At 37.7% G+C, this 15,924-nt stretch overlaps 1 protein-coding gene across 4 annotated transcripts in view; it reads left to right on the top strand.

Moving 5' to 3' along the window:
* The window catches only part of RMDN2 (regulator of microtubule dynamics 2), a 57,128-nt gene that overhangs the window by 15,355 nt on the left and 25,849 nt on the right, over positions 1 to 15,924 (top strand). For all 4 annotated transcript variants that reach the window (XM_036380998.1, XM_036380999.1, XM_036380997.1 and 1 more), the window contains 3 exons: positions 2,554 to 2,749; positions 3,714 to 3,816; positions 7,630 to 7,690. In XM_036380998.1, the coding sequence (XP_036236891.1) occupies positions 2,554 to 2,749; positions 3,714 to 3,816; positions 7,630 to 7,690 (360 nt within the window). The remainder of the gene's footprint in view (positions 1 to 2,553; positions 2,750 to 3,713; positions 3,817 to 7,629; positions 7,691 to 15,924) is intronic.

Raw genomic sequence — 15,924 nt, 5'->3', positions numbered from 1 at the left:
GCTTTCTGTATGGAATATTTATGAAACAAACAATAATGACTAGTCCTTGTTTTCTGTTTATTTCTTTTTTGGAGTAGTGTTATCAGTCCTTAAAGTCCTGGAGTTTTTAAACTGTTAAGAAGAATCTCCACTTCTGTTTGTGTCAGTACTGATTTCAGTGCTTTAAAATGCATAGATATATAAGACTGTTAGCTGCTTTGTTGAAGGCAGATATTGCCCAACAAGTAAATTGAAATTTATGACGTTCTAATCAATGTTTAAGAGGGTCTGTTCCACATTTAAATACTTTGAGGGTTCATAATGCAGGTAAATAGAGGAGAGTTTGCAAGTACAGTGGACATGAGAGGGAATGGGTAAGACATGACCCTGCTGTCTCTGCTGTTTTGTAATTAACTCCTTATGGGTTCTCATGGTCTGTTAGATAGTGACCTACTTCACACTTTTTCTATGAGTCTCCCAATAAATATATGACTTACCTGATGTCATGTGAATTTGATGTTTGGCCTCAATTTGATGTTTTGTCATGACATTTGGTATAGTGCTGCTGGAAATCTCTGCTGGGCTTGTTTGGACTGACAGCCCAATGGGCTTGGGTGTCAGCCCAACATTGTATTTGTCACCTGGCCATTATATTTTTGCTGGGAGAATAGCATTTTCTAATAATAATTTTTATCTGTTATCTAACACGGGAACAGTAGTGATCATAAAAATTTTAGCAGATGTTTACGCAGCAAAGGTAAAGAATACAACACCAACACTGACTTCCAAAACACTGATTCCTGACTTTCATATCTACCTGATTAGGTAGCATTTGATGCAGTGCCAAAATTCCTGTAACTAAAGATATTGTCTTTACTGCTTAGTTATTGCTCTTTTATATTATCTAGTGCCCTTATTTTAGGTTCAGAATTGCCCAGATCCTCAGCAAATTTATCTTTTATTTAGGGGGAATGGAGTATCTAAACCATGTGGGGAAAGATACTTTCCAAACAAGCTTCACATCACAGACTTTTGTATTGGAGCTAAAAGATTGTCCCACTCCCCAGGAACTCCCTTATACATTTGGTTAAGTTGGGGCTCTTATAAATGCAGCCATGATATATATCTGTGCCCACTTCAAAAAAACTATGGAAGAACAATATGCTGTGTTTTTAAACATGCTTCAGAAAATGAAAATTAATGTTCAGTGACTGAATATAGTTTCTGCAAGATACAGCATACAATGTGTCATCAACTTCAGCAACATCAAGATTTTGTAAAGCAAATCTGTAGAAACATATGAAGTTTCCCATCTCTGTTCTGCTCAATGGTATTTTTCAGTTTGAACATGTACACATGGTCTGTGTATATATTGTTTTATCCAAATGTATTTTGACTCCTCTTTCTGGTGTCACTGGGTTAATTTTGCAGCAAAACTGTCATGCCACATCTAGCACTTCTGTAGCTTCATAAGCATTTGTTCATTTACAGGCTGGAAGTGTATCTGCTTTGATACACTCATCTGTTTTGAAAGGAACATACTGAAAACAGAATATTTGAAAGCCATGATTAATAACCTTCATTTTGACTGCTAGCATTCTCTCCTGGTTATATTTCTGAAAAAAAATAGATTTTTTTACTATTCTGACTGTTATGGTCTTCTTCAATTATTCAGTTACTTGATGCGTATAGTACATTCCATGCTTTTCATACTCATAGTAACCATTTAGAAAATCTCTGAGCCTGGCAACTGATAGGTATTACTTCTCCCCAGAGCAATATTTTCAAAAGTGGAAATGCAGAAGAATGAAGCTTCTCTGTCCATTTTTAGTCCATAAGCAAAAGGCTGCTTTTTAAAAACAATGCTATCAGCTGCTCCTCTTTGAAATTGGAGTACCCTAATATATTCTCAGCACTTTGGACAGTAAGGCCACCTGCTTATCTCTATGTGATATTTATGCTTTTGCAAATATTTCTTTGCCCTTGACTGCCTTGTGCACTAAGCATCACGAATCAATATAAGCTCTTTTCCAGTTTCAGATACTCTGAACTTCAGAATGCTTAGAAGAAATAAGGAATTTATAACAATGGTGTTATTTTTATTGGCTTGTATTTAGATCTTAAAAGTATTTAAGAAAATATTGTATAAATGATTGTTATAGCGCTTATATTTTGGTTAGTAAGGTCATTCCTTGTTCAAAAAATAGGGAAATAGAGGTAAAGAGTTGAAGAGGCCTATTCAGGGTTACAGAGCATGTCTTAAAACACATTAATGATTTCAAGTGTTCTGCATATGAAACACAAGGCTACATGTGTTTCTAATATGTATCTGCATTTTTTTAATGGAGTATCAGACAGCAGTACAATTACTTACCTGTTATGTTTAGAATATGACTGTGCTATCCTTTGAAGATAAAGGTTTTGTAATAATAACAATAAGCTTGATATCCTTAATGAAAAATCCTTTAAAGTTGGACAACCAGGATAAATTGTACTCTGAAACTTTTGCTTTTTATTTAACAATGCCCTTTTTTTTTTTAAGAAAAAAATGGTTATTATTTTCTGTGATTTTAGTTACCTTACCGCTCATACTGATTCTGAAGGAGACTCTGAGGAAGAAAAGAGATGGATGAAATCACCTGATGCCATGGTGGAATCAGAAAAAGATGAAGACTTACTTAATTTTTTACAGCAGGTAGACAATTTGCACAAGGGTTCAGAGGCTGATAAAAAGGAGGGCTTCAGACTGCTGCTTGAGAATGATGACAAGGTATTATGGGTAAACTTAATATTATGTTGCTACTAACTTATACTTTACTCTGCTTTTGAGAACTAAATACAAGCTTTAAAATGCACATAGAAATGGACTATGAAATTTCAAGCATATTTTTAAAATACAGTCAAAAAGCAGTATTGCAGAGTGGTGTCAATATTCATGTTGTGTGGACATAGGAGTTCTTCTATTTTATATCCCATTCTGATTCAATAACCTTGAAGCTTTGTTTGACATAGGAGTTCTTCCATGAAAGAAAGATCATGGGCTTTTTTCAATGTAAAATACACTTACTTCTGCTGGTTTTGGAATAGTCTGTGTGAGAAAATCCTGTAAAATTAAGTAATAAACCAGACCTACTGTTCTGAAACTGTGAGCATCTCTTCTGCTCATACCTTTCTAATACCATTCATGTGAATTTTTCCTTTTGCTTTACTGGGCCCATATGTAACTCCAGATAAAATTTAAAGGTGGTTTGATGTGCAGTTCTCAATTCAGTGTACCATTTTATTCTGGTTTGGCAAGCATTAGTTCTGACTGTATTTTCATCTGAATATTGGAATACCAAGAAAGGTAAATGGGATATTGTGAGTGAGTGTGGTGCTTATGGCTTCCCTAAAGAAAATACACATCACTTTGTTCAGGGATTTGTTGTGTTTTGCTGGATTACCTTGTAAATGTTTATACTGAAAGAAGTTTAAACTGATTTATAAAATAAAACCTCTTTAGACAGTCTAGGGTATTTCCAAAAGCTGTATTCTCTTTTGTACATGGAAGATTGGTCAATTGGTTCTCACATGAAACTGAAAGTAGTGTGTAGAAGAATGGAAAATTAACAAAAAAATTATGCCATCTTCTGATTATTTGCTTTAAGCATGTTATTAATTTTAAGCATTGTGAAAGTAAACTGTTTAAATCACATTCTGATCAGTTGAATTATGTAGCTGTCCTCTACTTTCAGTACGAAAACTGTGTGGACTTTCTTTGGAGGCTTGCACGTGCTTATGGAGATCTGTTTGAGATGACTACTGATGCTGAGGAGAAGAGGAAATATGTAACTGATGGTAAGAGGAAAAATGTTTATGCAGAATGCCTTATGAATGTAGTGAAACATGCTTTGAACTTTGGTTAAGTTTTCCAGTATAAGGAATTTGAAATCCAGTAGATGGGAGCATTTGTACTGTAATGGTAATGTTTTGTACAGTAAACCACCACAGTTTGCAACTTCACTTCATTCTTTCCTCAATGAGACATCCAAAATCAGTGGCAGAGAAGTATAATGGGTCATAATTAGTGGCTGTTGTCTCTGCAGATGGCTGTAAAATCCTGTATTTTGTTGAGAAACAGATGGATACAGAATGTGAAAACTCCCAGATGTTTTTAGCACAGTTTCTTAATTACATCTTTGGGAGAGCAAGAGGAATAAATAAATGTTGGGGCTGGGTCAAGGTTTGTTTTTCTGCTTTCCTGTGGTCAGGGAGCACTCCTTCATATCAGCAGTCTCTTTTGTGGTGATGAAACTCTGTGAATCTGGAGGAACTGTTGACCAGAAACAGAAGTGGTGTGTGACAGTTGATGTTGCTTCCAGTCATCTCTCCCCATGTGTCCTGTTTGACAATTTAATCTCTACAAGATTTTAATTTTCTCCGTCATAGCACTTTTTTTTTGGTTGCTTTTAAAATCATTGCCCGCTCTTTCACTGGCTGGATGGATATTGGCTAGAGGAACAGTTTGTTTCCCTTTTTATTACATTAAAACCTACATTTTCTCTATACTGTGTCACTCTCCTCCAGTCAAGGCACTGTTTTTAAAATAATCTATTTTGCCTTTATCTCTCTTTCTTTTGTCTCTCCATTTCCCCTTCTTTTTTTGCCGTACCAAATTGGATTTGTAAGTGTAACCCAAGTTTGGGTTGTTTTGCCTTTTGTGACACCTCTCATTGACTTTTTGTTGTGTTGGCAGTGATAGTGTCACTGACAAAGCAGTTTCAGCTGTCCTTTGTCATCCTTAAAGGCTGTGTGATGGCTTCATGCTGTTGTAACATATTCCACAGTCACCCTCAGTTAGTTCAAGGTCCTTCCTTTTTCCAATCCTTTTGTCATCTAAATATTCCTAAAGACTTGCACTGTCTCAGCAAATTAATTGATACTGTCTTTGCTTTAGTAGCAACTTGGCTTTGTACATAAATCCTACAGTGAGGATTATGACACAAAGTAAATGAAAACAGTAAATTCTGTTGCTGAATCTTTTGCTTTTACCAGTGACTGGACTTGAAGCTGGCCAGGACTGTGGGGGACAATAAAGAGTTTTTTCAAATGTATTAATGGCAATAGGCAGTGTAAAAATAACATCAGCCCATTACAGGATGAGGGTGGTTGCCTCACAAACGGGGACATGGACAAGGCAGAGATGTTTAATGTATTCTTTGCCTCTGTCTTCAACACGGGTAATGGAGCAAGGGGTTATCAGTGTCCTGAGCTGAAGTACCATGGCTGCCAAGAATGATCAATTCCCAGTCAACCTGGAAATTGTGTATGATCTGCTGCTTCAGCTGGATTCCTAAAAATCCGTGGGCCTGATGGGATTCATCCAACAATCCTCAAAGAACTAGTTGGTGTCATCTCAAAACCTCTCCTGATAATTTTTGAGCAGTCTTGGGAATCTGGAGAGGTCCAGCTGACTGGAAGTTGGCTGACATTGTCCTGATTTTCAAAAAGGGCTAGAAGGAGGACCCTGGCAACTATAGGTCTGTCAGTCTTACTTCAGTGCCTGGTGAAGTTATGGAGCAGATTATTCTGGGAGGTACAGAAAAGCATCTGGAGAACAATGAAGCCATTGGTTGCAGCCAGTTCAGCTTCATGAAAGGAAGGTGTTGCTTATCAAACCTGGTTTTCTTTTATGAAAAAGTACCCCACCTAGCTGATCAAGGGAAACCGGTTGATATAATATTTTTGAATATCAGTAAAGTTTTGGATACTGTCTCTCACAGGATCTTTCTGGACAAATGTCCAGTGCACAGCTGGATAAAGACATCATGGAATGGGTGAGCACCTGGCTCATGGGCCAGGCACAAAGGGTTACAGTGCATGGGGTGACATCAGACTGGGGATCTGTCCCTAGGGGGGTTCCATTCTCTGCCCTGTGCTCTTCAACATCTTCATAAATGACTTGGACACGGGAATGGAAGGGATACACAGCAAGTTCACAGAAGATACAAAACTGGGAGGAGCTGTTGAGTCCCTTGAGGGCAGAGAGAACCTCAACAAATCAGAGAGCTGGGCAATCACCAATGGTATGAAGTCAACAAGGGAAAGTGTTGGATTCTGTACCTGGGATGGAACAACCCTGGATGTACAGACAGGCTGGGGAATGAGATGCTGGGAAGCAGCACCATGGATCCTGGTCACTGGCAAGTTGAATATGAGCCAGCAGTGCCCTGGCAGCCAGGAGGGCCAACCCTGTCTTGGGGGGCATCACCAGCCAGGCAAGGGAGGGGATTGTCCCGCTCTGCTCTGCACTGGGACAGCCTCACCTTGGGTGCTGGAGGCAGTTTTGGGTGACACAGTGTAAAAATGACATTGAACTATTGGGGAGCATCCAAAGGAGGGCCACGAGGGCGGTGAAGGACCTTGTTGGGAAGCCACATGAGGAGCAGCTGAGGTCACTTGGTCTGTTCAGTTTGGAGAAGAGGAGACTGAGGGGAAACCTCGTTGCAGCTACAACTTCCTCATCAGGGGAAGAGGAGGGGCAGACACGGATCTCTGTCGTGCCAGTGACAGGACCCAAGGGAATGGTCTGAAGTTGTGTCAGGGAGGTTTAGGATGGATATCAAGAAAAGGTTATTCACTGGAGTATGGTTGGGCACTGGAACAGCTCCCCAGGGAAGTAGTCAAGCACAGCCTGACAGAGTTTAAGAAGCATTTGGACAATGCAGTCAGGCACATGGTGTGACTCTTTGGGGTGGTCCTGTGCAAGCCAGGAATTGGATTCAATGATCTTTGTAGGTCCTTTCCAACTCAGCAGATTCTGTGATTCTCTAACTGCATCTAACCTCAGCTGATGAATGATAGCAAAAGACAGGGAGAGATAAAGAATGATGGAATGAAAGTGAGTCTTAGGTGTTGAGTAACCAGCCTAGTTTGGCTCATTCTCATGAAGTGGGGGTGGCGGCAGCCTTTTTCATCTCAGTTTTTGGAAGTGCTGCAGAGGGCTTGAGACTGCAGGAGAGCTGGCAGTAGTTTCATGGTTATTTTTCATTCCACTGGGTAGGAGGACTGTGTATGCTGTTCTTTGTTTTTATGAAGTTAACTTACAATACAGAAATGTCAGTGCAGCTTAATTGCTTGCAGCTGAGACTCTGCAAACAGCAAGCATCTCATCTGAACTTCTTACTGGGGGTGTGGGTTTGATCAAATCACCTACTGTCATCTTTATTCAGTTAAAAGTGGAACTTAAGGGAAGGCTTTGTGCTAGAAAGGAACTTCAGCTAGTTTATTCCTGTACCCAAGGCACTGAAATGGCTTTGCTGGTTCTTCTGACAGGTGCTTGTCTGACCTGCTTTTAAGGCTCTTCAGTCTTTCAGACATGATGGCCTCCTTTGGCAGTCCAGTCCAATCCTTCCCTGATTTAACTGCATCTGAACTGGATTGTAAAGGAAAATACTAAAATTGCATGTATAGTTTATATATACTTACATGTAAGTGTATGACTATGTAAATGAAGTAAAGGCAGGATGTTACATTGTTCATCTAAATGTTTCTAAGAACAGGAAGCAATTTCTTTGCTGCTAGAGTAAATCAGATTGCTTTGTTCTTGGGAGTCACCTAAAATGTGGAAGAGTACAATAAATACTTTCATATACTGTACTCCATTTACAGGAAAGATTAAAGCTGAAAAAGCTATTCAGCTGGATGCTGGGAGTGCTGAGAGTCACCAGTGGTAAGTTTGACAAAGTTTTTACAAACTTGTGTACATTTATTAAGTTCAAGGGAAAAAACCTCAGCCTGACACCAGTTTCATAAATTAGTCATTAATATTTTTTCATAGTTTTATGAAATTCAGTTATTACCAGTTGCTACTAAAAATTACATTAAAATATTCTGTGAAGCATTTACTATAGCATGTGAAACAACTCAATAACCATACTTCAGTAAGTACCAAGAAATGGACATACAGTATTTGCTTAAGCCACTATTTTTTTGCTCAGAGAAGCCATAGTTTTCCATTTGCCTTCCCTTTCAACAATTCACAAAATAATGTCATTTGACCTTGAATTGTCCTTTCCTTTTCTTGTAATAGTCTAAATTGTGATAATTAAAAATAGATGTAGAGGACTATGGAAATTTGAATTAACTTCTCAATTTTTGTTTTATCATACAGTTTTTCTCCAAGCATGACTCTTAGTTTAGTTTTGTAGACCTTGCCAGAACTAACAAACTCTGCAAATATAAATATTTTTTTATCAAATCAACATTATCAGGTAAAAGATATTCTTCTGAGTTCTAGCTGATAGTTCCTCACCTTAGTATTTTATTAGTAAATTTTACTGAGCTTCTGATTTCTTTTCTAATATTATTAACTTTTCCTCTGAATTTTGGTTTCTACATTCTTCATTAATTTTGTCTTTGCACTTGTGGGATGGGATTTCACCAAACTTCTTCATATCTAAAACAAATACTTTTACCCCAGGCTCCTTTCACAATCTAAAGGAATCAGCCACTTCTGGAGTGCAGTTCACTGGAGTCAATTTTGCTCATTTAGTCTTGCATGAGGGTGAGATGAATTTCTCCTGGGGCTCAGTTGACAACATCTCCATTGCCAACAAAGGGAGCACATGTCAGCTATCTCAGGTTTAGATACTTGATTAGTCACAGACATTGTAATTTAATTAGGTAATTCTCTGTCTTGCTTTCTCTCTTTCTGAAAGCAATTTAAAGCCATTCCTGCTCTTTACTTCACCACAGCCATGGCCACTTCCTCAGGGTAATGCTGGTGTACCCCTCTCAGCTAGAACTCTGTGTATAAACAACCACAAAATCACATTCAAGTATGAATCCTGCCCCTCCCTTCCTCCTCAGCCCACAAGACTGACAAAATATCCTAGTATAAATGCAGCTTCACTGGCAGAAACTATCCTGATAAACCCTTACATGTTGTGCAGGGAGATGTAGGTGGTCTTCTGGACTTCACATGTGAGATCCTGTCCTGGCAGGAATATCTAGCAGGGGAAGAATTATGAGTGTAAGGAGATGTGTTCCAGAGGTTAGCTCAGAAAGCCAAATTGAGAGGTTTAAGAGGAAAATCTTACATTTTTTAAGCTACTGCTTCTTGTAACAGGCAATGGATTTTTGTATGGTTTGCAGTTTTCAGCCTTCATATATCTGGGTTGCAAGTGAACATGAGGTTTTTATCAGTTATTGTTTAACTGATGTCTTTCTAGAGGTATAGATAGACATTATAGATTAAAATAGTTCACTATTTTTTTTTCTGAATATATTATCAGCTTGTCTTTATTTTCTGACATCTTTCTGACTTACTGCATGATTTTTAAAGTGTGATGTAAGTGTAATGGTTGTGCCAATCTAACTGAGGCTCTAAATACTGGGCAGAATGGACTTCCATGCTCCAGCGAGACTTTGATATATTTTTGTTTAGCATAACAATAGTTGTTCCATCTGTGGTCCCAATAGACATTTTTGTGCTGTGCTGCTACTTAACCAATTGGACTTGTTCTGTAACTTATTTTTTAAACTTGTTTTATTCTATTTTATTATTTTTAAAGTGTTTTACACACATTTAATTGATTTCATGTTTATTTCTGACTATTTCTGAGGTTTGAGGCCATTTAGGTTTGTAAATGCATCCCCTCATGGATTAACATTTTATTTCAAAAGTGGTTTTTGTTGTATGGGCTTTTTAAAATCATTAACTTAATTAATGAAATTACTGGAAGATAATGGACCCAGCACCAAACTCTGGGTGACACCTGTAGGGATGCTCAGGTTCACATGAACCTGGTTCTGCAACCATTTCTACAGGTGATTTAATCTAAATATTTCCACAGTTATGTTTTGAGGAACAGCAGGTAGGGCAAAGTCAAAGGCCACATAAACAAGTTGTATCTCATTTGTTGCATTCCTCTTACCCAGGCTTTTTTATCTTGCCAGAATTCTTCTTTTATCCTGTTTTTTTTCACAAAAATCTTGTGTTAACTGTTTTGTATGCTTATGCACTTCCAGAATAATTTATCCTGTATTGTCTTCAGGTTAGGCTGGTTTGCCTGTAACACTTCTCCTTCTCCCTGATAGCAGCTATGTTTGCCTTTTTGCTTGCTGTTGGGGCTTTCTGCATTACTCACAAGACTTCTGTAGTCAGCTCTGTGCCAGATCTATATTGTTTGGGTCTGGCCTAATGCAAATTTTTCCAGTTTATCTAAACATTATTTCACATGTTAATCCCCATGAACAGGAAATAAGACTTTAGGGAATCTTCTCTGTAAAAACTGTTCTCTCAAAGTTGTACACAAACAGAATTTTACCTGAGGTTATAAATAGAAAAGACTGTGTGTAAACAGATAACGATGCAATACAATTAAGTTATGAATAAATAATATGTGAAAGTAATATGAAATCCATAGTTAATAGGAATAATAGAGAAAAGAACTGAAAAGAAAAAAAATAGAACAAATATATATACAAAAAGATGCTAGGATCACTAGTGGGTGGTCAAGATCAGAGCTAAAGGGCAGTACCCGGCTCCCGATGGACACGTGGATGTTCTGTCTCTGTCATATGTGCCTGCATGTGAGCAAGGGCCAGATCCTGCACTTAGAGGGGAGGGAGAGTTGAAAGGCAGCATGTGCCATTTGATGTGCCAGGATATTTGCATGGCATGACGGATATTGCACAGGACCTTTGGGGTCTCTGCACTTCCAGGCCATCATCCAGAAGTGGTGAGAAACCCTAGGGCACCTCCAGTGGCAGTAGGCATCTGTGTTTGGGCAGGGGTCCTGTGAATTGAACAGGGTCTCTGCTGGCTGCAACAGAGAGAAATGAGAAGCTCAGCATGAGTGCAAGGTCAGTGTGAAAGCAATGCTGTCTGAGACCAAAATCCTTCCTTTTCATCTCACTGCCAACATAACGTTTTCTAAAGCTGTACAAGGTAAATAATCCTAGCCTGTGTAAGATGAGCCCATCTGTTTGTTGCATGTAAGGCTATGTCAGTCTGTATCAGCTATTGATAACCAAGCTGGTTTTCTGACCTTGACTGAAGAAAGTTGAGAAAGTTTTTCTTGATTTCTTACTAATTTCTGAGGGGGTTTGATATTTCCAATCAGCACAACTGAGGTTTTCACTCATGTTTGGTATAGCTGCCATCTATGTTGTCCACTCATACATTATTTCTAGTGTTCTCTTAAACTGTTTAATATATTATGGCTTACTAAGTGAGTGAGGATTAAATGATACCCTGTTCTTTTCCTGGTCCTTTACCTTGCTCTCTACTTACAGTTAACCCTTGTGGAGCAGGGGGGATATAAGTGAGGAAGAAATTGAATTCAGCCTCATTGGTTTCATCTTTTGCCATTATTTCCTCATTGCTAATTGTTCTGCACTTTCATTTCTGTTTTTTTTTTCCTTCTGGTGTATTTATAGAACCTCTTCTTATTGTCTTACCAATATCCCTAGCTAAGATGTGGACTCTTGTTTTTATTTTTAGAGTAAATTTCTTTTGGGTTTTAAGTTAATTGGGAATTCCTCAATGGAGCTGAATTGATCTAAAAATATTCCCTGCTGTGACTAAAGGGTCATTTGGAGTTGTGCTGTTGAATATTGTCTACTAATCTTTAAGCTTTTAATATTTAGAAATATTAGAAAAAGGCATTTTTTAATGATTTCTTTTTTTTTCCATTAAAAATATGCACTATGCCTGTCATGCAGTGGTTAGGTCTATAGACCCATTTGGAAGTTTCTTTTGGAAGCTTATCCCTGCTGCTTGAAAGTTCTATTTACCAAATAAACAGGTTCTTGTGACACTTTGACACACATAATTTTCCTAGTGTAGACAGAGTTATACAAGAAAAAGCATCCCTTTTCCAGAGCAGGTATTTTTCTGTTTTGTGGAATTGCTATAAGGTGTCTGTAAGACAGAACACATTTGTTGTGTCCACCAGTGGAATTTAGTGGAATGGTTCCATGAGCAAACTTGCTAATGTAGCCTTAGAGTTCAGCTGTATTGCCTTACTTTTGATATTTACTTCCGTTAAGAACAAAAGATGCTATATATCTTCTTAGTGCATCACCTATGTTTTTCTGTAAAATTGTATGATAAAATGATCAACTCTCCAACTGTTCAACTTACTGATCAGAATACTAACAGTATTCAGCCTCAAATTAAATTTGAGGAAACATATGCAGAACAAAGAAAGCAAAATATCTTGAAGTAGTCAGTTGGTTTTGGTAATGAACTGCAGCTGCAAATAATTTTCATATCTGAATCCAGATTTTTGAAAACATGTGATAATACTTAATCTTGTAGTTGCCAATGAGATCAAAAACCTTCAGACTTTTTGAATGTTGACCTCTAAATAACTGAAGTAAATGGCAACACTGGAAAGGAAAAAGAGAGCTTTAATATTTGTATGAACACCCTAAAGAAAGACAGAGTAAATATTCTAAGTGATTTGTGGCTTTGTTCAGCTAGTGTCAATTTTTCAAGTTGTGGAGGAACTCGCATGCAAAAGTTATCATCAGCCATTGCAGGTCCTCTTATTTTTTCCAAGCCTCAAACAAATTCATTTTGTGGGTCAGTGATGCCCAAAGGACAGCTGTGAATCCTTGCAGCTCATCCTGGATCATGGAGCATCTTTATCACCCAGATTTTAATTAGAAGTGCTATGTGAACAATTTGATGCTATAGTTGCTTTGTAGCTGTGCTGCTTTACAACCTTACAGTTACAGAAAACAACATGTAGATGCATAAGAACAGTGCTTTTATTTAAAACTAAACTATCACTTTTAAATTCTTTTGGAAAACAAGTGAATTTTTATATTTGTGGGAGGTTTGTTGCTGGTTTACTTCAGGAGTTTGGGAAAGAGGTCTGGAAGGTTTCTCTGCTGTTGTGCAGATCCCCACACTTCCTTTTTTGTGGAGGAGAACTTGTTACAGGCTTTGCAAAGAACAAAAAGGTTACTGTTATAGCAAATTTTCAGGAAAGTTGCTTAAAAAGGTAATTCTTTGCATTGAGCTTTGGTTTTTTTGCCACAAACAAACTTGGTGCTGCTCTTGAGTTTGTGTTACTCTCTAGAAGTCACCCGTTGGTGGGAGTCATACAGCACAACTCATTTAGGTGCAAGTGAAGTTAGCAAGTGAAATCCCAGTGGCTGTATGTGAAGACCCTTTCTGAACACACCTCCCCCCAAGAGTTTTCTCTGTCATGTGTATGAGTGTTCATCAGAAGCACAGATATTTTCACAAGCCCCGGGTTTTCCATGGAAGTGAGTTCCAGAGCTTAGGTAAAGTCTCTCACTGGCAGGCAGCACTACAGAAGAGTAGTGCAGGTTGGTTCCATCAAGGACACAAATAATCATTGTCATTTGGGTATTTTGGTGATTTTACACAAACTTCCTACAAAAAAGTGAACATTCCATCTCAGTAATAGAATTCTAGCAGATAATTTGTCAGGTTTGTAAGGTATAATGGCATAAAAGTAATTTTCCAGTGAAACAAAACTTTGCAAAATTTTGGAATATGTTGTAGGATATGGTCATACTACCAAGAACTTTTAAAATTAAATCCTCAACTGTTTCTAACTAAATGCTTGTTACCTGTTGCCCTTAATTATCCCTTATTTAAACTTAGATGTGGCAGATAACTTTCAAGTGACAAGCATCTGTTTCTATCAGGCAGTCGCATTTTTCAGGAATTGATAGTTTGTACAGAAATACAAGGTTTCCAGCTCTTAGTTGTTTGCCCTGTATTTGATTCATGGAAAGACCAAAGAAATTTTACAGCAATCTTTGTTCTTAATTATGTGTAATCTTAGTCAGTAATCTTTGAATTATGTAATTTTTTTTTAATAATTGAAAATTTCAAATTCAGAAGCCATTTCTCAAAAGCTGTAAGTTGTCCTGAACTAAGTGGATCAGTGAAACACTGCAGCATACTCATGCAAGTGCAAAGGAGGAAGGTTTGACATGTGAAAAGATCTGTTTACTACAAGCTTTTTGCCAGAATGGTCACAGAGGAAGTAATTCTGACAACCTAATGAAGCCTATTATATTTCTACCAAGGAGAATTGTTGTGTTACTGTCTCTGAAAGCTATTGTTTCACTCTGTTTCTACACTTGTGAGGACTGTCCTGCTAATTTCTTCAAGATTGTATTTCCATCTGTAACAACTGTCTATTATAAAAATAAAAGTTAAATTTCTAGAAACAGGAATTTAGCACAGTTGTGGGTTTCACAGCCTAAGGAATGCTGAACATGGCATCCACACGTTCTACTGGTGAACTTCTGTGAATACACATTAACAGCAGCATTTTCCTTTGATTTGGTATACTGCATGTGTTGCAGTAAATAAATCCAGAATTCTTAATGCCCTTACCTTTGAGGTTTTTTAAACCAAAGTAGGGGTTTGTCATGTTTTTGCAAGTGTTACCTACACAAGCGTGCGCTACATCTGATGTTTCCCTGGAGCTCAGCTTCAATGCTCTGTTGAATTTTTAATGTGAAAAGTGTATTTCTGCCAGTTTCTACAGTGTGGACTCAGTTATATTCCCAGAAAAAGGAAAGGGAAATGAAATTCCCATTAGCAAAAAATTCTCTGCAAACAAAATATCACCTAAACACTTCACTTTGCACCTTGGCACATCTTACTTGGTGTGTTGGCCATCTTAGGCATTCTCAGGCCCTGCTTCCATATCCCCATGAGGATGATCATATACCAATGCAAACCAATAATTTACTGTTGCATGGAAACTTTGTGTCAGATGCATTTTTGTAGATTAAATATCTTGCTACCAAAGTGATATGATATGAAGTATGAAAAACTGGGATCTCAGGAAGGGCAATGCAACAGGGATCATAATTAGTAATTTCAGTTGCAAAATCTCTCTACATAGAAATTGGTATCTCATTGAAATAATGTCAAAAAGAAATCCTGTGGGTCTCACTACATTGCAGAGACTGTCAGAATATGTAAGTGGGTGAAAACTGGTGAGTGAGGGAGTTCTGGGCTAAAATATAAGATGGCATGCACAGAACTGAGCCATGCAGAGGTGGAGAGATGCAGGAACACATTTAGAACTGGAGGGGGAATGAACTTTCTTTTCACTGGGCCTCTTTTGTGCTGCCCACACATTAGCCTTTGCTCACTCTACTTTACATGTTAAATATTTCTCAGATAAGGAGGAGGGAGTGAAAAACAGTTATGAAACACATGAATTAAACTTTGGTGGTGGTGAATATCACAAACTCTCCTCCCATTTGCAAAGTCTTGTCAGATAATTTAAAAAATTGGTCTTTTCCTTTCCTGTTGATACTGAGATGCTAAAATGGAGATCTGGATTTCTAAATGTAACCTGTACCCACACATTTCCAAAGTCTATGTGACATAAAAGGTTTTTTTTAGATTTGGGATATATAAAAGGGTATATAGGAGAGGAAGGAACAAGTCTGGGAAGGTGCATGTTATTTCTGGTTTTGGCCATGTGAAATTTATCAGGGCAAAGATAAATAATGCTATATTTAACTGCCCTACTGTGGTTTAATCTTCATTTGAGACTTCAAAATCTTTTCTGTAAATCTGTCTCATGTAGAATAAGCTGTGGATGACAGAGTCTTAAGTATAGGTATCATTTTTTCTATTAAAATTCAAATTGGCTTGATAAAATTATTGGATCAACCTGCTTCTCTTTTTTTGGCAATAGGTTAAGATATGTCCCTTACAGTTTTCCCTGGCCTGAATACACATGTATCACCAGAAGAGAAAATGTTAATTCACTTTAATTAGGACCTTCTGCATGATGGCTATATAGGTACTTGGCATCCATCTCTGTCAGCTAGAGTTTCTTGCAAGTCTGAGTTCCAGGACATCATGGAGGAACATGGTGCTGACCTATTATATTGAGTTTGTTTGATTGTGTTTATGCTTAATAAAGGTTTGCTAATTGTGGG

This window comes from Molothrus ater, chromosome 3 (assembly GCF_012460135.2).
Source record: "Molothrus ater isolate BHLD 08-10-18 breed brown headed cowbird chromosome 3, BPBGC_Mater_1.1, whole genome shotgun sequence".
NCBI lineage: Eukaryota > Metazoa > Chordata > Aves > Passeriformes > Icteridae > Molothrus > Molothrus ater.
The sequence above is the reverse complement of the archived record's forward strand: the minus strand, read 5'-3'. Positions and strand labels throughout refer to the sequence as shown.